Source organism: Rattus norvegicus, chromosome 9, assembly GCF_021556685.1.
Source record: "Rattus norvegicus strain SHRSP/BbbUtx chromosome 9, alternate assembly SHRSP_T2T, whole genome shotgun sequence".
Lineage (NCBI taxonomy): Eukaryota > Metazoa > Chordata > Mammalia > Rodentia > Muridae > Rattus > Rattus norvegicus.
The window spans coordinates 85,009,695-85,031,338 of NC_141542.1; the positions used below are offsets into that span (position 1 = coordinate 85,009,695).

The window sequence follows — 21,644 nt, forward strand, 5'->3', positions numbered from 1 at the left end:
CAGACAGGCAGACAGACAGACAGACAGAGACAGAGGCATTCACACTAATAGCATGTAGTTGAAGAGTGTGAGGTTCCCTTCTCCTAGCCTTAGCATTTCAAAGTTGATCATTTGATAAATTTGAATTCTGTCCTGATGTAGCTTATTCTATAGAGGAATTCATGTGTGCGCGCGCGCACACACACACACAGACACACACACACACACACACACGCACATACACACACACACATACACACACACAAATGAACACTTTGTATACATTTTCTGAGAAGTTAATCTCACTGGTCTGTTAGTAGGTAAATGAAGCCAGGAGCTCTACTTTTAATATCAGTACTCTGGAGGAGGCAAACACAGACATATCTCATTTCCAGGTCTGCCTGATCTACAGATCGAGTTCTAGGACAGCCAACGTTCCAAGACAGCTACTCAAGAAAACCCTGTTTTAAAACACCAAAACCTAAACCAACCACCACAACAAAAAAGTTCAGAAAAGCTTTTGGTAATGACATGTTGTAGCCCAATACATTCAAGAATCACTCACCTTTGGGGCAAATATCAGTGCAAGGCTTACACATTTTAATTCCATTTTCTTCGACTTCCATCTTGGAACTAGGGCAGGCTCGTACACAAGAACTGGAATCTACCACGAAGTTATCTGATATTTAAAAGGAATTCACATAAGCAATAGTGGTTAACCATCAAGTTAAAAAGGAGATAGATTCTGATGTAAAAATTATTAGCATTATTGATAATGTATATGACTCTTCCTCTGAACCAAAACGATCCCTGAACACCAGAACCTGAAACAACATCTTCAGTGTACTCACTCCAATCCAAGAGCAGTGTGTGACAAGCATGCGTATCTGCTTGCTTACTGCTCCATATTCTGAATTGCCCCCAAGGTAGAATTATTTCTTTTATAGACTTAGGAAACTACATTACATTTAGTTTGTGTTTCTCAATAGTCACACTTCATTTAATGACATTATGCAAGTTGGAAGTCTAAAATACTTCGAGTTCATGAAGCACAAATGAAGCTTAAGTTAAACTGCCTTGGATCAAGAGAGCACTATTCAAATATAAGAGCTAATGTTTAAACTGCAACCAGTGTATTATTAGAGTGCTAACAAAACTTTCTGATGCATAGTAAATATTTGAAAGATACCATGTTAGCAATGGTGTACAATTAGACAAGGGACATATTACTTAGACTTGGTGATATGCCTAGGAACCAGTGAGGTGCCAAGACTTTCTCTTCGAAATAAAAAATAAATCACTGTATCTACATAAGTAGAGGAACAACATGATGTGTACAGGAATATTCTAGTTTGATATGCAGCAAACTTCCCTAAAAATTGCCCTTTACCTGTAGGCAAAAAATGAAAAATTCCAAACATGTTGTGAGACCAAAGCAGAAAAGACATGTGGTTTTAGTAATTCAGCTTGATGGATCTTATGATTTAATTTCCTCTTTGATATTTTGTCTATGGTTGGGGAAAATGCCCTAGGGATTTATGAAGCCCCAAGCCCAAGACCTCTAAGTTTTCAGAGTCAAGATCCACTGTCTATGGCATGGGATTGTATACCAATTAACAACTTCTGAAATGAATTTAGGACTTGATAGAGACAGAAAATCTAATCATGGGTCTGGGTTTATTTTTTGTCAGCATAGTCATTATCAGCATACTGCCTTTATTTGGAATGATGAATTTATTTCCTCAAGAAGAGTCAATATGACTGCATGGAGCTTAAAGGAGAGAACTCAGACAAGGTAGTGGTAGAAATCAAATAAGATACTAGGTACACATGGTCTAGGTAGTTACTAGCAGTCCACTGACATTTTATGGAGGAAAAAGTGGCTTAAGAGTACTTGCTTGCACTGTTAGAAGATACAGAAGATACAGGGAATCCATGGTAGAATGATGGTATGGTTATTAATCAGCAAATGTTCCCACAACATTATACTTTAGTCTCTAGACCTCTAGCTTCTGATGTGCTTATGGATGATTTTGAAGGTAGGCATTGTGGTTGGAAGTAAATTATTACAGAAGGCTTTGGAAGATCACACCCACCTTGGTTGTTAGTAATCTCAATACCAGAGTCTTTGCCATAAGCTCCTCTACCATGATTTCACTCCCTTTCCTGCTTTGTAAGGACTGAATTCTCTGGAACCAGGAGAGAAATTTTACCCTTTTGCCTCTTAGGTTGTTTCTGTCAGATATTTCAATCATTGCAACACCAAGTAACCAATACAAGGAGCACGTACAATTCTGTCTGCATAAATTATTTAGGATTACAAGTTATCTGCCACCAATCCCCTACTCAGAAATTATAAGATGTATTGAAGCCTGACCCTTCTTTCTTTTTTTCAACAAGTGTTTTAAGATTTAAGAATGCTGAAGTGGGCAGTGTAGACCCCAGGTTTAGAAGGTAAATGGCCAAGCAATCCAAATATAGATGTAGTATGGCAACCCATGACCAATGAGCAGTCTAGAGATAGTCTTAGTATTACATTAGATAATCAATGAAGAGTCCAGAAAGAAGGATATTCTAGCTGCCTTCTTTAAAGTCTATAAAAACTTCTAAAGCTCCACTAATAGGAGTGTTTAAGCAAATGTTATTTAATTGAAAAATAAATTCCTTAATTAGACTTCCCACTAGGTAAAAAGTTTCTTTAGTCATTAAAAGCAAAGAATAAAAATATGTATGCTTATATATTTATATGACCACATATACTACTTAACATCTGATCAAAGTAATTATAGTCTTCTTGAATCTCTAACATGTGCTAAAAGTTTCTTAGATATCCCTTATTAAATTGTTATTGCATATATTCTATAAATAAAAAATCATCAATAAATATATGCACAATCCCAATTTTATCATAATCTGACCTTATTTATAATACAGCCCGCTGGCAAAAATGATCTTTTCTGAAAAGCAGCATCGTGTTTGAAAACCGAAGGTATAGAAAAATTAGTAAGGGTTTAGTAATTCACTCTCCTTCAATGTCACAACAAGCCTGGCACGAACTTGTTATGACTTCAGGCTAGTAACTTAACATGTTGATCCTTACTTTTCTTCTTTCTTGAGAAATATGAATGGTAGGACCCAAATAAATGTAAAATAATTTACCATGTTTAATTTCAAGTTTCAAATTAGAATGATCACAAATGAAACGTCTCATTTTTCAGGAAGAGCTCTAATCTCTTGACCCGTCTCAATGTGTCACTTACGTGGACATTTCTTAACACAGAATGCTCCATATGTGTACTTTGCATTGAAGTTGTGTTCCAGTTGAAAGGTGGTTGGATTGTAGACGAACGTTTGGGGACACTGAGTAACACAGGCTCCACTGTCATTGAAGTTCATGCAGGCCTGCAACAGGACAGGTACACCTGTAAACAACCTTCCTACACACTGATCAATAAGACATTGGTATCATGATCTGGGGACAGGTACTATTTTATTTATAATATTTCAATTTTAAAAATCCTGCCCAAATTGATAAATTGAAGGAATTGTGTTTTCATCAGCCTCTCAACCTCTTTTGTGTCAATATATATTACCAGCTGTATTAGTGATCTTCACATAAAGTAATATTCATGTGTATATATGTATAGTATACATATATGTATATGTTTATGATGTATATATATGTATACACACAAACAAAAACATACATAAAAATACATATTTTTATACTGAAAATTGGTTTATAATATCGAACATAGACAGATGTGACAGGTTATTTGAATTTGCACTCATTTAAAACATGTAAGTTCAATCTTTACAGTCAGTTTATATTTCCAGTTCTGTAGGTAAGGATTTTGTTTTGGAGAGAGTGGTTGGTAAGCTTGTGTGTTGTGTGATGTATAAAATACAAGTATCACCATTTTACAATAGGAAACACAGTAATAGCCATTTATTTACCTGTACATAAGGAGAACCCAGAGCATGAGACTGACCAAGTGTAGTGGTTATAAAGGCAAAATGTAAAGAGGTGGTAAGCTATAGTTAGCATGTGCTTAAATCAAATGATGCCACATTTTATGATGGCATATCATTTCCTGTACCCACCATGCTCTAAAGGCATCTGTGTTTTGGTGACAGATTTGTTTTCAGATATCATTTTGTCATTGATATTTTCAAATTCACTTGAGAAGAGTTGAAAATGATTTTTCTACCTGAGAGTTAGGTTTTTGATGTCAAAAAAATATAAGCATTTGAGTAACAAACATATGGACAACCTAACTCATTTAATTAAGAAATATCACTTTCATATAAATAATTGAGAGCCTGAAAAAGAGCTACCATGATCCAAAACTGTGATTTACACATTATAAATTGCCATATGGTTATTAATAAGAATTAATTTATTCTGTTCCTTCACAACATTTGCATCATCAATTGTTGTTTTAGAAAACACTTTATCACAACATGACAATTCTCTGATGATGGTCTTCAAGGTACATAATCCAAACAAGATCCACTGATGATACATTATTTACTAAGATGACATTTCATAGGAAGAAATCTATGAAAAGGCAATCTAGAAAACTTAGTAAGGTTTAATTTATAACCGCAAACCATCATGTGTTCTTATATCTGAATTACAAACATACTTTCTGCATTGCTACGCAATGTCCATAGACTGCTTGGGAACAAGGGGATTCAAACCAGAGGAATTTACCTTTCAGTTAGCACACGAGCACGATATAACTTACACCAAAGCCTCAGCCTGGCATTCATGAGCATTCTGTGTTAAATGCCAGAGGAGAATCACTGGACCATTCCAATATAGTAATGAAACGAGAGCTCTCAAGAGCACCTGGTACTGCTTATCACAATAATACAAGTGAAAGGGCACAGTGCCACATCCTACAGGGAGACGCTTTTCTACTGTTTACCACCACTCTGGCTTTGGAATCATTAATGCAACACCTGCAGTGTGCAGTGTCTTCAAAATCAAGCTTGGTTCTCTCCTCTCTGTGCTGATGACAGGCAAGAAAGGACCCTCAGTTTGGCTGCCAAGGCTCTTCCGTAGCTACTTAACATGTGCGCCCTTTCTATTCTTTCTTTGAATCCACTTTAACGAGATGTAGTTTTGTTTCACTAGAGAATCATATCAGACAAATTAAGTCTCTCAGAATTTTTATGACTCAAGCAACAACTAGTTATGTCATTAATGCTCTAATTTTTGTTTTGCTTATTAAAATCTCAGTTCTTAAAATTTTTCAATTAATATTTGTTTGGTGGAACAAAATAAATTTCCGATATGTTTGTTTTTAGAATATTTAGAAGTCGAAAGATTAAATTGTGCCCATTCTCAAAGATAAAGTATATAGTTTATCATTTCAGATGAAATTAAAGTGGAATTCTGATTTATGAACTTAAGTATATTATCACTCATAGAGTTACATGTATATTAAAGGAACAAAAATTTATATCAAGAATATAATATAAAATGTAATTTAAAAATTCCAATGAAGCTATGAATGTTGTTTTTTTGAAATAAAAATAACCTTTTCAAAAAATAAATCATTCATGCTCTCCCGTAAATAGATTTAATGTGCATTCCTTAATTTTAAATATAGGATAATATTGGTTGTTAATACTGCAACTGAAGAATATTTAAATGCATACATTCTTCTGACAGAACCTTGAAATAGATATTCAAGAGCAAGCTTCCCTCACTCATGGGGCTCAATACTGCAACAGCACGAAGCAGTCAGCAGAGAAGGTAGGGAAGTGATATTTTCAATCTCTTAAAGCATGTTCTCAGTCACACTCTCCAGTACTGTCCCTTCACACGTAAATTACAATTACAGAAATGCAGGATCGATTAAACTGGCATAAACTAACTCTGTTTAATCAATAGACAACTTCAGTGGGGTGCCTTGTAGAATGGCACCGCACTTTTTCAAATAATTCAAACACAGGACTTAGTCTTAATATAATCCAGTGTTAATAAATATTCAATGTGAGTCTGATTCAGACATTGAGAGAGAAAGAGAGAGGGAGAGAGAGAGAGAGAGAGAGAGAGAGAGAGAGAGAGAGAGAGAGAGAGAGAGAAAGGGAGGAGGGAGAGAGAGAGAGAGAGAGAGAGAGAGAGAGAGAGAGAGAGAGAGAGAGAGAGAGATTGATTCTAAATTAAACATACAAAGCAGTCAGTGTCCTTTGGTCCTGAGCAGCCTCCGGCACATTCTCGATGGCAGCAGTCACTGACGTAGGGTCCATAGCACCTGCCATCACATTGTTCAGCACACACAGTCCTGGTCACTGTAGAAGACAGAGATGGGGTCTTAATCAGAGCCATCTACTTACAGAACTAAATTTGCAATAACAACACATGTTCTGGGATTACATTTTATTCCAACTAGTATTGACTAATTCAGAAAACATTTAATGAATTAAGTCTGTAATTATCTTTGCATGCATTTACTACTTCAACAAGAATGGAATCATCAGTGAAGGGGCTAAAGCAAAATGCTTTCTTTGGGAGAAAGTGCCTTGAGATACTCAACAGAAATAGATAAATATATTTTTTGATTGACATTATATTTTACAGAAAAGGCAGGGAAGGTGCAAAATCAGGAAGAAAAGGAAAGGAAGGAATGGAGAAAGAGGAGGGAGGGAGGGAGGGAGAGAGGGAGGAAACAAGGAAGGAAGCAAAGCAAGGAATGAAGGATGAAAACATATGTATATTTCTCACTGCTCTCTCCTTACTCACGAATCCAAGTCACGGCATCAAATTATTGTATAATTTAATAACAGGAATATACAGATGGGTATGAAAATTACAGCACAGGGGGACAGAACTCTACTTACTACTTATTTCCATTACTACAGAGATGTACTTCTAAGTACTTTCTTAGTGCGAACATTACAGAGTATAAATATATATACATACATATATATATACATGTATATGGATGTATCTATGTGTATGTATGTATATTTATATATATATATCACTCTGAATTCTTTATTTACACTTTTGCCTCATTTCTTTTTGCTTTTTTACCATTTCTTGAGCTAAGTGGGTTAAACACCACTTCTTCCACAGACTATATTCACTCATCACGATGAATGAAATGTTCTAACCAGCTGCTTGCCTAGAAATTGAACATGGATGTTCCATTTCTTCTTTCCCATCACTTACGGTATGAGAGAAAATCACCAATGTCAATTCTGTTTTGGTAGGTCTTTAATTACTTCCCTATCTCTACACTTGCTTGTGCATATCTACAAACGTTAGCATAGGATTCTAGAAGTCTTCTTCTATTTCTTCCTGATTCATTCCAATGCTGTGCTGAAGAGACGGTTGGTTTAAGAACAGAAGCCATTGTTTGATTCAGTGGTGATTTACATTATAAAATGGTAGCTGCCCTTATACCCTTGGGTTGAATCCAAAGCAAAAAGTAAGAATCCTTCATGAACACATGAAACTCTCTACCTCCCGTGGAGTCACCCACCACTCCCTATGTTTCTCTTAGGTGGCAGAATGGACACTTCCACTCTGCTCCCTCTGGTCTGATTCTCATCACAATTCCATAAGGCACTTATGTACCTTAAAGGTTTTCCTGTCTCGTCTTACGAGAAAATACTTCTTTTCTTACCAGGCATGTCTCCAAGCTGAACTTCTCTATTTCTCTTGTTTCTTAAGAAGGAGATAAAATTTATATAGTACTCTGAGTATCAGAAGCCTAGTCTCATTTCTAAACTCTACTATGCTATATGTCATGTTATCATTTCAAAGGTGGAACTAGAATAACCACTTATCTAACAGGATTAGAGACAATCAAGAAACTCGGGAAAGAGTGCCTAACATGGCGGCTGTTAGTGATGCTGCACACATACTTTTCCTAATGTTATTGTGATCAACACAACATTTGTGCTGTCCTTGTTAACTTATTCCTCCTGAGCAAATGGTGAGGGTGTTGCTTTCTAAATCTCTGGAATACTTACCTTCTTTCGATAGTACACTATCTTTAGCACTTGGTACACAACAGCACACAACAATGCACTTATTGAGTGAGATGTCAGAAACTGCCAATCTAAAGAAAGTATCTTCTAGATGCTAACACACTTCTTGAAAAGACAAAGTACTGTCTATCTATTTTAGAAGTCTAAACAGGCAATTGTCAAATAACCAAAACTTACTATTATTACTTATAATTAGATTGCTAGAATTTGTGAATTCCATTGCTGATTATTTACTGACCATGTAGCTTACTTGGATCTATTTTTGTGTGATATGACAAACATCATTACATTATGCATAATGCTAAAATATGAAGCCTATCACACTACTCTGTGTACAGTAAAATAAATACAAGTTTCAAATAGATTTTAAAATAGAAAGGATTCATGATCTATAGTAAATTTATTTTAGAAAATATAGCTACATAATATTTTTATCATAAATATACAGAAGATTTTGATTTCTTGGCAGTGGTATGAATAGACAGTTATGTGCTACGTAGGGTTCAACAAGTTATGTGCTCAATGACTGTTCTGCACTCCGCTCCACTCCTAATCCAGAAGTTTTAAAAAAAATTCTAAAATGTAAAAAAAAATTGAATTTGCAACTTGAGTTGTATTAAATTTCAAAGTTATTAATGTCTTATACTAGCATTCTGTCATGCATCATAATGCCTGTGTACCTTGAAGTATTTTATTGAAGCTCATTGCCCAGTGATGTCTACATCTAGTTGATACCTGTATTTAATCTTTCCCAAATACCGATTCTTAAAGACTTATCTAATCTTTTCCCATCCCTTGTCTCTGTTCTCACTGTTATTGCCTTCTTTCTTACTTTGGCTAACATTTTCTCATTCCTTCCATATTTCAGTTGTGTTGTGTTGTGTAACACCATTTAACAAATTTTGCATTTATTTCTTACATTTTTTTGGTTTGTGGTCATGTCCAAATTTTAGAAGTGTAATTGATAATCATATACTTTTAAATTTATATAAAATATATGTATGCATGTGATACATATTGTATATATATGTTACCTAATTAGTTACAGCTTCTAATTATGCAGTAGTATATACTAGGCTTACAATATTCTTTGTAAAATTTAACTAAATCCTACATTTACTTATATTTACAAATTTGTAATTCATAGTACATAGTGCAACATATTTACATACATAGTTTATAAAGAGTGTATCCAAATATATATTTCTACTCACAGATAAATAAAGTTCTTCCAGTGGACTGAAAATAATTAATTAAAATAGCAGACATATGTTACATATGTTAAATAAACAAATTACTACATTTCAAATGAATGTAAAGAAAGGGCATCCTCTGACTTTGTTTCTAGGTAACAAGCATTGCCCATTCTGAAATCTTCAGCTCAGAGCTCAGTGGAAGCATGTGGTATAAGCAACACCATATTTAATTTATGCTACAAGCAACACAATAATTAGCTCCACACACATACATCCAAAGATTAGTTTTTATTTTAACTGTCTTGATTCATGATATTATACAAAATGTTTCAGTTTCTTTTCATTTACTTTAGTCTACCCTGACAATCGGGAATAAATGTAGAAAACATTAAATTATAAGATTACTAACACAGATTTTTTAATATTATTTATTAAATATTTAGATTAAAATCATACACCCACAGAGTACAGTATGCACACATGAAAATAGGATGCTAAAATGTGTAAATTTTATAACAATTATTATTCTATGAACCTTTTCAGCATATATTTAGAGCATTTCCTTATCTACAAAAAATAAAGATTAAAGTTTTGGAAGTCATAATACCTTCCATATTATGGTCAAATATCTCATATTTCTAGGATATCTAATAGTCTAGTCCATCTTAGTTGAATTTAAAGAAACATCCTTCTAAATATTTATCCAAACAGAAATCCTTAAACTAAATATGCGTTTGCATAGGGAAATCCTCCAGTGACAGCTAGACCAGCACAGGCCCCATGGGAACAAGCCATCACGCTCTACGTTTGAAAGTCACTCAAAGATAGCGATCAAATGTTAAGAAATGGAAGGAGGGACCAATTTAGGAATAAAGCAAGAGTAATTCTATAGTCTACAGGTATCCTTAGATCCCTGATCATCTCGGCTTCAGAATATTTTCTTCCTTTGTCCTTTTATCTTTTCTTTTATTGGATATTTTCTTTATTTACATTTCAAATGATATCTCCTTTCCCCGGTTCCCCTCAGGAAAATCCCTACCCCCTCCCTCTTCCCCCAGATTCTATGAGGGTGCCGCCCACCCACCCACTCCCTTCTGCCTCCCTGCCCTGGCATTCCACTGTACTGGGGTATCCAGCCTTCACAGGACCTAGGGCCTCTTTTCCCACTGATTCCCCACAAGGCCATCCTCTGCTACATATGTGGTGGAGCCATGGGCCACTCCATGTGTACTCTTTGATTGGTAGTTCAGTCCCTGGGAGATTTGGGTTGTCTGGTTGGTTGATATCGTTGTTCTTTCTACGGACTTGCAAACCCCTTCAGCTCCTTCAGTCCTTTCTCTATCTTCTCCACTGGGTACCCCATTCTCAGTCCAATGAATGGCTGAGAGCATCCATCTACGTACTTGTCAGGCTCCGGCAGACACTCTCATTAGACAACTATATCAGGCTCCTGTCAACATGTACTTCTTGGCATCCACAATAGTGTCTGGGATTTGTGACTGCATATGGGATGTATCCCCAGTTGAGGCAGTCTCTGGATAGCCTTTCATTCACTCTCTACTCCACATTTTGTTTCTGTACTTTTGTCTCCTGTGAGTATTTTATTCGCCCTTCTAAGAAGGACTGAAGAATCCACATTTTGGTCTTCCATCTTCTTGAGCTTCATGCATTATGTAAATTATATCTTGGGTATTTCAAAGTTTTGGGCTAATATCTACTTATCAGCAAGTGCATACCATATGTGTTCTTTTGTGATTGGATTAGGTCACTCAGGATGATATTTTCTAGTTCTATTCACCCCAGTCTCATCAATGGACAGATAATGGAAACAGAAACTAAACAGACATGGTGAAACTAACAGTAGTTATGAACCAAAATGGTTTAACAGATATCTATTGAACATTTCATCCTAAAACAAAAAAATACACCTTCTTCTCAGCACCTCATGGTACCTTCTCCAAAATTGACCATATAATTAGCCACAAAACAGGCCTCAGTAAACACAAGAAGATTTAAATAATCCCATGCATCCTATCAGATCACCATGGACTAAGGCTGGACTTCAATAGCAACAAAAACAACAGGAAGCCCACATACACATGGAAGCTGAACAATGCTCTACTCAATGATAACTTGGTCAAGGAAGAAATAAAGAAAAAAATTGAAGACATTTTAGATTTTAATGAAAATAAAGGCACAACATGCCAAAACCTATGGCACACAGTGAAAGCAGTGCTAAGAGGAAAACTCATAGTTCTGAGTGCCTCCACAAAGAAACTGGAGAGAGCATACACCAGCAGCTTCGGGATATTTTCAATCCACTAAAGGATGCAAAGCAGGGTATTTATTCTAGACAGGAGAATATACTCTTAATGTCTAGACAATGAAGGAGTTGAAAGAAACATTGCAGTACAGACAGACTAGGAAAAGAGGACATTGAAGTGAAGTGTTTGTTAGCTGAAGCTGCCCAGGCTACAAAAAAAAAAAAAAATGCTGGAGGAAATGCAAATGAAGAATGAGCAGTTGATGGAAGAGAACAGTAAACATTATCAGATAGGAGTAAAAAAGATGACCTAGAAGACGGAGAAGGAACAGGTCCAGATGAAGGAAAAGCAAACAGAAGAGCATTGAGGACCAACATCAGGATATACCTTATTCAATGAGGGATTCCGACAGGAGAGAAAAAGGCTTCAGATGAGGCAAATGACTTTCCACAAACAGAAACAAAGCTTGCATGCTTTAGAGGTTAAGGGCTGAAAATAAAAAGTACTACCTTCTGTTCTTAGTCAAATCAGAGATGGATATGTTGTAGAATTTGAAATATGTGTCACTCCCACATCTCATGAGAAAACTTCTAAAAGTCTGGCAAGGCATGCAGCATCATTGACATTATGTTTCTTTTACTATAAGATTGTGCATCAAGGATGCCATAGATGTTCTCACTATTGGAGATGTCTCAACAGCATTGCTACATTGTTTTCCTAGATGCTCTCCAGGAGACAAGTGGACACCAAGTGCATCCTATGTGTTGCCAGATAATTAGGAGCCAAATTGTCCAAGTTGGGTTTTAAGGACAGCCTTATTCTTACTAGGGACAATATAAGGGTCTCACTTATATCAAAATTACTCAACCTCTCCACAATGGCATGGTTTGTGGACACTGACGAAGGTTAACCCTGTTAACACACTCCATATAAATCAAAAGGCTGATTTAGATATCTAGGGTATTGAGAACGTAGAAGGAGCCATTACTGTGACAAGGAGCAAGGAGCTGGATCACAAATAAGTGACTTGAAGAAGGAAATGTTTCAGTACTTGTAGATTGAAACTGTAAGGGTACATTTCCAAACTGTAACAGTTGTCACCTGATTACACAGTAGCATGATGACAATCAAGGGGAATGTAAAGCAGTTTGTACCCAGACTTTAAATGATGATAAAATTATGTTAGAAATCAAAAGCACTTTAATGACATCTATAACTTTAAACATATTCTACTGTTTTCCAATTATTAGAAGTTGTACTTGAAATCCTGCTGATTTTTTCCTATCAGAATAACGGTTGTTTTTACATTCAAAATAATAATGGTGATGAATTAATGAATTTTCCTAAAAGACTAAAAAAGCTATTCTACATCCGATTTTTATGTAAATTGTCTTCAACATGAAAGAATAACACATTTTTATCAGGATTTTTATATTTCTTAACTGTCAATGAAAACTTAGTGAACACGAATCATATTCTAGTAGCTTTTGTGTTTGTCTGATGGAGAAGAAACAGCAAAGAACAACACAACCTGTAAATTTTCTAAAGAGACAGCTTCAAGAGACTATTTTTCTCACTGTTTCCTTTGGCATGTTTTTATGGAGAAAACTTTCCCTTGGATGTGTCAAAGATGACAGGATGGGATGAAAACCAGCATAGAATAGATTTACATAATAATATTTGTTGATTATTCAGTGTTGGTTACTTAAAATTGATAGTATGCCAAGCCTTACTCACAATTGTAATGATGTAGACACACAAAAAGTCAATACCTGAAATCAGTAACTCAGCCTCATAAGTACGTTAACTTTGTTCATTTCCACCTTTACTCATATATTTCTTTAGATTTCCTCCCTGTATTTAGTATGTTTCTGGGATTGTTTCAGTGAGTCCACCAAAATACTTGGGAGGAGTAACTAGCACTTGCAAAGTTGGCATACTCTTACATGCAATGAAAATAAAGGGTAAATTGTTGAAAGTTAAACCACTTTTCATATGGATCATCGTAACTAGAACCCTGGAATGGGGAGTCCTTCAAGAGCACATGCAATAGAATGAAAGATGCAAATTTGATTGACAGAGAAGCTATTGAGAGAAAACCACTCCCAGAAGTTACACAATCTATTAGCAGAGTTAATCAGTACATCACCAATAATACAAACATTGAATTTCTATTCTAAATACATTGCTAAAAATTACTATGACCAAATTGTTACCTTAGAAAAAGTTTACTTTATTTCAAAGTGACTGTCAGTTTACAGATCAAGTATTTACTGTTGTGATCCCTCAGGAACAGCAAAAAATTACAATGACAAGAGAAAAAATCCATTTATAATATAAGAAAATTAAGGATAAATTTATGTAATATTTTTTTAAAAATTTCCACTATATTTCATAGAGCATTTCTCTCTCCTCCTGCTCATCTTCTTTATTTATATCTCTCCCTCTTCCTTTTCTTCACTGCCTTCTAATTGCCTTTAATTTTTATATATAATCTCTGTGACTAGAATAAAGATAGTCTAACAGACATTTGAAATTAAACATAGTAATTATTCTGTCAAGAAAATTTTGATTCAGTTACTTTCAGTGTGTCACAATGTTCATTTTCACAGGATTGCAACTAATGTCTGTCTATTGGTCCATAAATCCCATTTTTATAGGAGGAATTATAGTATTGAAATGTGTATATCATGTCTTTTAATCATCTAATTCCAGTGTGATTAAAATGACTGGCAATGCTCTAGGAATCTTATGAGGTTGAAGAAAGCTCTATAGGATGACACAAATTGCAAACAAACAACTGTGTGTTAGAAAATAGAATTGTGAAAAGTTGTCTAGGCTTTGACAGTTGATAATGATTCACCTTCCAACAAAATATCATGTTAATGGCTTCTCTAAATGAGCAAGGTGAATGTGTTACAATGTGTATACACCTACTGGTAATATAACAGTTTAATCCTAAATGCAATAGGTGCTACAGGGTGCCTGAAAATCATGGTCTATTTCTGCACAGGCTTTGCTGAAATTGACATTCTGAGTCAGTTGATAAAATCATGGTCAGATTTCTACAGGTACTAATCAGGGTTGAGCCTTGTCCCAGTCTGTCTCTGGTGACCTATGAACTGTGGGGTGATAATATTGTTAGATGTAGCACAGAGGAAAGGGATCTTGTTGGGTCTATTCTTCTTTAACACATGCTTTATTCATGTACTTAATGTGGTCTCTTAACCTATCTTTTAAAGACATACTTAGGGATTCATTGAGAGAATTTTAATGTTGATTTTAAACTGTCCTCTTAGCCATAAGGTATATTCTCTATCATTATGAGACTATTAACATCTACAAGGTTTATGAGTTAAGAATCAAAGACAAACATTGTTATAATAATTATAAAAGAGGCCTAGCAATGAGTATAAATTATTTTATGTGCCTATGACAGAACTGTAGACAGAGCTTTCAGGACATAAATAAGAGTATAAAAATGAATAAAAAGGATATTTGAGTTTTATGTGTTTATATGTATATATGTATATGTCTGTGTTTTGCATGTATAAGCTCATATGTGTAGACAACTGTGTGAGTGTGTGTGTGTGTGTGTGTGTGTGTGTGTGTGTGTGCGTGCGCGCACATGCACAGGTCCTTGAAGCTGCCTTCCATGTTGTTTTGAGGTATAGACACTTTGATAGCTCCTGATCCTGACACTCACCAACTTAACTAGACTGTCAAGCTTGGGACCCTATACCTTTTGCCAGATCATTCTGTCCCCACACAGCCAGAATTAGAATGTTAGGTGCCTATTTTAGTACTTGGGTCTTAATGTAGTTTCTGTGTCTCAGACTCAAGTCCTTATGATTACAAGGCACCCACTTTATCAACTAAACCTTCCCTGGAACCTGCGCTTTTGTTTAAATTATCATTTCACTTTATTGAAGGCTGCAGCCTCAAGAACATGTCACAAAGCAGAATGTGGTGCTAGGCATGGTGATGCATGCCTTTAAGTCCAGCACTCAAAATGCAGAAGCAGCAGCAGTGGGTGTATTGGCAGCCCAAGTTGCATTACAATGTTCTCTTTAAGAACTTAAAGAGAAAAAGGTGTATGAAGGAATTTAATGTAATTTGACTTATGGTATGTCACATACATGTACATACTGCCTTGATTTTAAAAGAGATAAACAAAAATAGGACACCCTTTCAAAATACCAGAAGAGAACGAAGATGAGCTTCCTCCCATTTAATACATATCTGCGTTACTCCTTAATTTAGAATGCAAAGTTTCAAAGTACGTCTCCATGGGGAACGAAAAAGTTTATAGGAGATCAGAAATGAAGAAACTATAAACTCTTTATTACTTAAATGCATCAAATAAAGGTATATGCTTATGAACGAATGCAGTGAAAATAGTCAGACATCTCTAGAGGACTCAGTTATACTGTGCTGGTGTACAAGGAAGCTTTTGTTTTGATGAGGATAAAATCCTGAATGCTGGGCAAACTATTTGAGAGTTCATAAATTGATACATGAATCCTGAACAGCCATTTGTCTCTGTCCATCAAACCTATGTATTTAAAGATATGTGACTATGCAGTTCTTTGTAGAGAAATATGACTTACAGGGTGATATACATTGGTAGATAATTGTATATTTTGAACTGTTCATTGATTATAATTCTTCCTAATATAATTTCAGCATCCACTATGCCAAAGCTGCTGGATAAATGGTACAAACATAACTCACAAAACTATAACAGCTTCGAAGAATGAGAGGCTGCTCTTCTTGTGGTGAAATAAGATGTAAAACATAAATTAAATTATAAGTTAATCAAAATTGAATGACAGAAAAAAAGAAATGATTAAGCCAATTCTTATAAATTAAGAAAAATAGTATCACAGCATTTTTATATACCTATATGTTCACACACACACACATAAATACCACGCTGTTTGCTATTAGATAATTACTTTTCATAAAAAAAGGAAGGAGGGAATTGTGCTCACAGATAGTGGCATTATTACAATTTACTATGGGACCTTGAATATCATTTAAATAGTTGTACATTAATATAAAATCTGTAAAGATATAATCTATGTATATCAAAGAGCAAATTAATTATCCCAGTGTCTCAGATGAAGACATTAACATTTAAAAATATTTAACTAGGTTGTCTCAGGTCACATAGTAAGGAACTATCAAACTCGGTCTTTGATTACTTCCTATATTCTTATGCATCTTTATGGACTGGTGAACATGAAGTTTAGAGCCACAAACGATATGTGTTCAAAAGGAAGAAAGGGCCAAGGTGACTTAGATTATTGAAGAAGATGATTCCAGAAACTATTTTAAATGCAACACCATGTAGCTAAAATAATCTCACTTATTTATGTTTTCACCCTCAAAAACCAGTTCATTTCTATGCCACGTGAATTAGGGACACTGAGTGTGATCACAGTGAAAGCTAAGTCATCACTGCCGTTCTCCCCACATCTGCTGCTAAAACCTTTATATAACATAGGCACATACATGTGTGCACATACATGTGAATATATTAGACTTCATGACATCTAACATATAATTGATTTCAACTAGAAAATTTTACAGAGGAGGCTAGGGCATTTACTGAGAGCTAATATATATATATATATATATATATATATATATATATATATGTATATATATACACACACACACACACACACACACACACACACATTTCAGTAACAGCAACAATGGATAGCGATTATGAGACTCATATTACACATGTATCACTTGAGGATATAATGAAGAATGCTTCAAAACCATAGTTTTTTGTTCTAACCTAATCTACTTCACACATTTTTACTTCGAGCCAGAGACCACTGGAGTGCTAGGACAGTCTTAGCAAGTTGCACCCAGTACTGGTTCCCCAACAGGGCTGCCTTGTCTGGACTCTTTGGGAGAAGGTATTCCTCATATGGCAGAGACTTGATGCTCCAGGGCATAGAAATGTCAGGGAGGGGTTAGGGAGGGGGGCATGACCCCTCTCCTAGTTGAAGGGGAGAAACTCAATGAGGGGACAGCATTAGGGATGTTAATGAATTAATTAATTAAATAGAAAAAAAGGAAAACAGTGCTCAGCTGAGTGCACATAGATCAAATCAGGAAATTATAAAACACAACCTGAGTTCCTTTAGTTTACCTATTTTATAGCAAACTAACCTTCTAATTATTACACAAACAGAAATCCACTGGAGAAAAGTTGTCCAAATTAGGATCACAGATACCACAAAATCCATTGGACCACATCGTCTGTTACTATTTTTCTCTTCATAATATATCATGCTATATTCATGTATGTCATTTATTTGTTGTATCTTTTTCTTAGAACACTAGGTCATCAGAGAAGTGAACAGAAGATACAAAACCAAAGGTAGTTCAAAGGAACTCAAGACTTCAAAAGCGTTTGTCAGATGCTTGGCATGATCTCATCTGTCATTCCACGGCAGAATATCCACAGGAAAGGCGAAATTTCATACATTGTATTCCTACCACACAATTCCTTAGGATGGCACTAGTAAGATCTCCCGATGACACCGCATTGTCGTCTGTACCATATTTCAGGCAAAGGTACCTACTATAGTTAGATAGAAATTATGCTTTTCCTTCACATCTATGGAGAATGTCATGATAATATCATAACTAACAGCAATTTGCTGCCATGTTCTTCAAGTAAATTATTGTCTCACTGTGTAACATGGTAAGTGTGCAACAGTAATTAGTACACGGTAATGTGTTCCTTAATTTTACAATGTCTCCAGAAACTATACAGTCAAAAAGGGGGAAATAGAAAATAATTGAAATCAATAAGAGGGCTTAAAGACATACAAAGTTATTAGTAAATACAAGAGTTTTAATTAAAGATGGTGGCTCCTAACAAAGGTTTGCTGTTGTCCTGATTGATCAGGGGTGCTGGCTCAGCTCTTTCCAATCCACTTTAACTCCCACTTGCTTTTCTCAGCTCTAATTGGAAATTTACCACATTGGCACCTTCCTTTAAAATAATATTGTTCTAGAAAGACTGTAAACACCATTATATTGTGATAAATTATATGTTTATGCATGCACACAAGTATAATTAGTTTGTTATCCTTACAATTTGTCATTAGCATCTCACAATTCACAATTTTTCTTCATACTTTCATGGAGAGAGAAATACAAATTAATTTTGAGCGGTTACTTTTTCTTGACTATATTTTGGGAAAAAAAACCTTTGAGTAATAAATATTTAATGGCAAGCAGGACAAAGTATCATGTCTGTTTAGTCCAGCAGCTAAAACACATGTTTTCTCTTCAAATTTTATATTGTAATACTTGAGGAAGGAAACACATTTTTTTCTGATGCTGAATACACTTATTTTCTAATTGGTTTCTAGGTAATAAATGACATTTGGAATAATAACTTAGAAGATGGAAAATTTAGTTTCCGAGGTTATCGTCTTAAAATATCCTAATTATCCAATCTGCAACTGAAGACAACTATGACTACTTTAATGCAAAATGGATGCGTGGGTTGGGAAAATCAAATGGTAAAATTTTAATGTATGCATTTTTCTCTTTTCTCACTCAAATTCCGTGGCTAAATGAGCTGACATTGGGTCTGGGAGGACAAAAGGCAAGTATGAAATGAAATTGCCACCCTTCCTGATAGTAGGAGCCCAGAGAGAGCTGGCCGGAAACTGTGCCTAGAGATAACAAAGGACATGCAGTATCTATTTTAAATGCGATAAGTGCACTTCATATGTCTTACAGGGACAGAGATAGCATTGTCCCTTTAATCATTATTATTTATTCCTTAAAGCCTAGTCTCCTTCACACCTACACCTATACAACTCAGACCTCAGATTTTAGTTCTTGTGAAGAGAGTTGTCATTCTTCCCAGCAAGCTTACTAAATAATACTTCTATAAGCTTCAGCCTTCACGTAGAAGATAAGTTTGTCTCCCCTGACATGACTACATTAATCCACTGAATCAATTTCCGTAAGCTGCACTGTGGAGCAAGGCAGGCACGATTTAACTGAGCTTAAAAAGTACTTTCAAGTTGGAGTTGCTGATCCACATATAAGGCATCTCTTCGTGTCCCAGCCTAAGTTCTGTTTGACCCTTTGCAGTGATGTGAGAAAGATCCTTGTTCGGTTTCTAGGGCCAGCATGCTCTAGCATTAAAAAAAGGATTTAAGGAGCACGAATTCAAGTTGTTCAGAAAATCAGGCTCTTGGGTAAATCAGAGCAGAGCACTTAGTAAGATTGTAGAAGCATCATTTACTAATTCATTAATATTTATAAAATCCCCTAGCAGGCCAAAGATTTCTTAAAATATTTTGTTTAGAAACAAATTTATTCTAATAGAGAATGTTTTTAAAGTACCTACTGGTTCCAGTTTATAATCCAAACATCCGGAAATGTTACTGAGGACATAATTACATTATTCAACATGACTTCAAATCAACTCTGACTCTTAAGCCAGTGCACAGAATAACTAGTATGTTGAAACTAAAATCACATATAATTCTAAACTCCTGAAAATATAAATAACAATTCTTGAAAACTGGACAAATAATCCTTCGTGTATAATAAGCTGCCAATAAAGCCTCCCTGGACTTCCATTTTGTGAACTCTAGTTTAACGCATCAGAAAAGTTTTCCACTGCTTTGGAAATCACGAAGCTTTTCTATCAATGATACCATGATATTCTGACATCTTTGTTTTCTGTGGGTCTATATACAGACATTGTCAGCTCTCATCATTCCCCTGCTTCATCTCACCCAACAACTTGATCATCACCGTGAACTTCTCCCAGAGCTGAGCCATTTGTCTTACTGTGACTTCTCACCATTTAGCTACATAAGACAACGTCTTGTCATGCCAGCAAGCAGACACATCCACAGAAGTAAGTCAGTGCGGAAAGGAGGAGGGATAAAATATTATCCTAACATTAATTTCCTGAATTGAGAGGAAGGAAATTGGAATAATAGTCCTTTCTTTCCTAATACTTTGAAACTTTGGGGAAAAAGCCATAAATCCATAGTATGTGGAAGGGAATGTTTGATAAAATAATAGAAAATAAAATAGATTACCTTTAGGGGACTCTTATCAAAAGGAACTTATTTCAGCCATAGAGAAAGAAGTAATTTATAAGTTATGAAACTACATCTTGCACAGATAAAAATGTATATTTTTTGTGGTCAAACAGTTGAGTAGACTATTAATAAAAGCTTCAACAAATATTGTGAATTCTGTGAAACACGTTGCAAATCGCATTACTGCACAGAGGAACCACAGAGGAAAATCTAAGGGGAGACGAATTCTGGGTTGTCTGTAATTCACATCTATAAAAGCGCTAGAGGGTTTCTCATCCCTACAGAATCTTCAATGAAGTCTAATTATCACTGCAATGTGAAATTATTTTTATAATTATAAAATTTGGGCCTTATGATACTTATGTGTCTGAGTAGTTCCAAAATATAATTTGCTCTGCTATATAAATATGTATAAGTAGTTGGTCGGTTAAGTAACTCAAGGGAAGAGGAGGAGGATCTGCATGAAAGGCAAAGCAAACAGCCTCCACTTTCCTCAGTCCTGTTTCTCATTCTTTGCTCCAGACAGCAGATGCTGTAGACACCTCCAGGCTATACTGAGCTGTAGAGCTTGTCTCCCACACCCTTTCATTCACTTATCCTGGAAAAACTGCTTCCAACATACTTCCTTCAGTTATTATACTATGTAGTGTCCTCATTGGGTTCTTAGTTTATGCCCCCAAATGCTTAAGCATTTCACCTTTAACATTGAATAGAATTTCTTTTTAAAAAGAAATCAACCCTCTGGAATTGAGAATAACCATTTCAATTTTATAGATGTTGTAACTGAAATGTAAATGGAGATGTTTACCCATGGTGGGAAGCAGAACAACTTTGATTTCCATCACATGACTGAATTCTGGACTAACACACTTTTGCAGTGCCCTCTGCAACATGGTGTGGAGACAGGACAATCTTCAGACTCAGACGCAGAGGATGAAACCCAATATCAGCTATATAAATATGATGACCTCCGGCTTATAGAAAAAGATCATTGTCCTCCTTAATTTGCAAGAAATTTATCTTAAAACATTTAAAAGGAAAATATTTAACAACTTACAATCTATTAGCTTCTATGATTATAC

The 21,644-nt window shown here is 35.3% G+C and overlaps 1 protein-coding gene across 6 annotated transcripts in view; it reads right to left on the reverse strand.

The window, feature by feature from the left end:
- Erbb4 (erb-b2 receptor tyrosine kinase 4) overlaps nucleotides 1–21,644 on the reverse strand; it is a 1,069,446-nt gene that overhangs the window by 299,012 nt on the left and 748,790 nt on the right. For all 6 annotated transcript variants that reach the window (XM_087567483.1, NM_001437634.1, NM_021687.3 and 3 more), the window contains 3 exon segments: nucleotides 6,167–6,285; nucleotides 3,240–3,381; nucleotides 545–658 (listed from right to left, as the gene is read on the reverse strand). In XM_087567483.1, coding sequence (XP_087423609.1) covers nucleotides 545–658; nucleotides 3,240–3,381; nucleotides 6,167–6,285 — 375 coding nt within the window.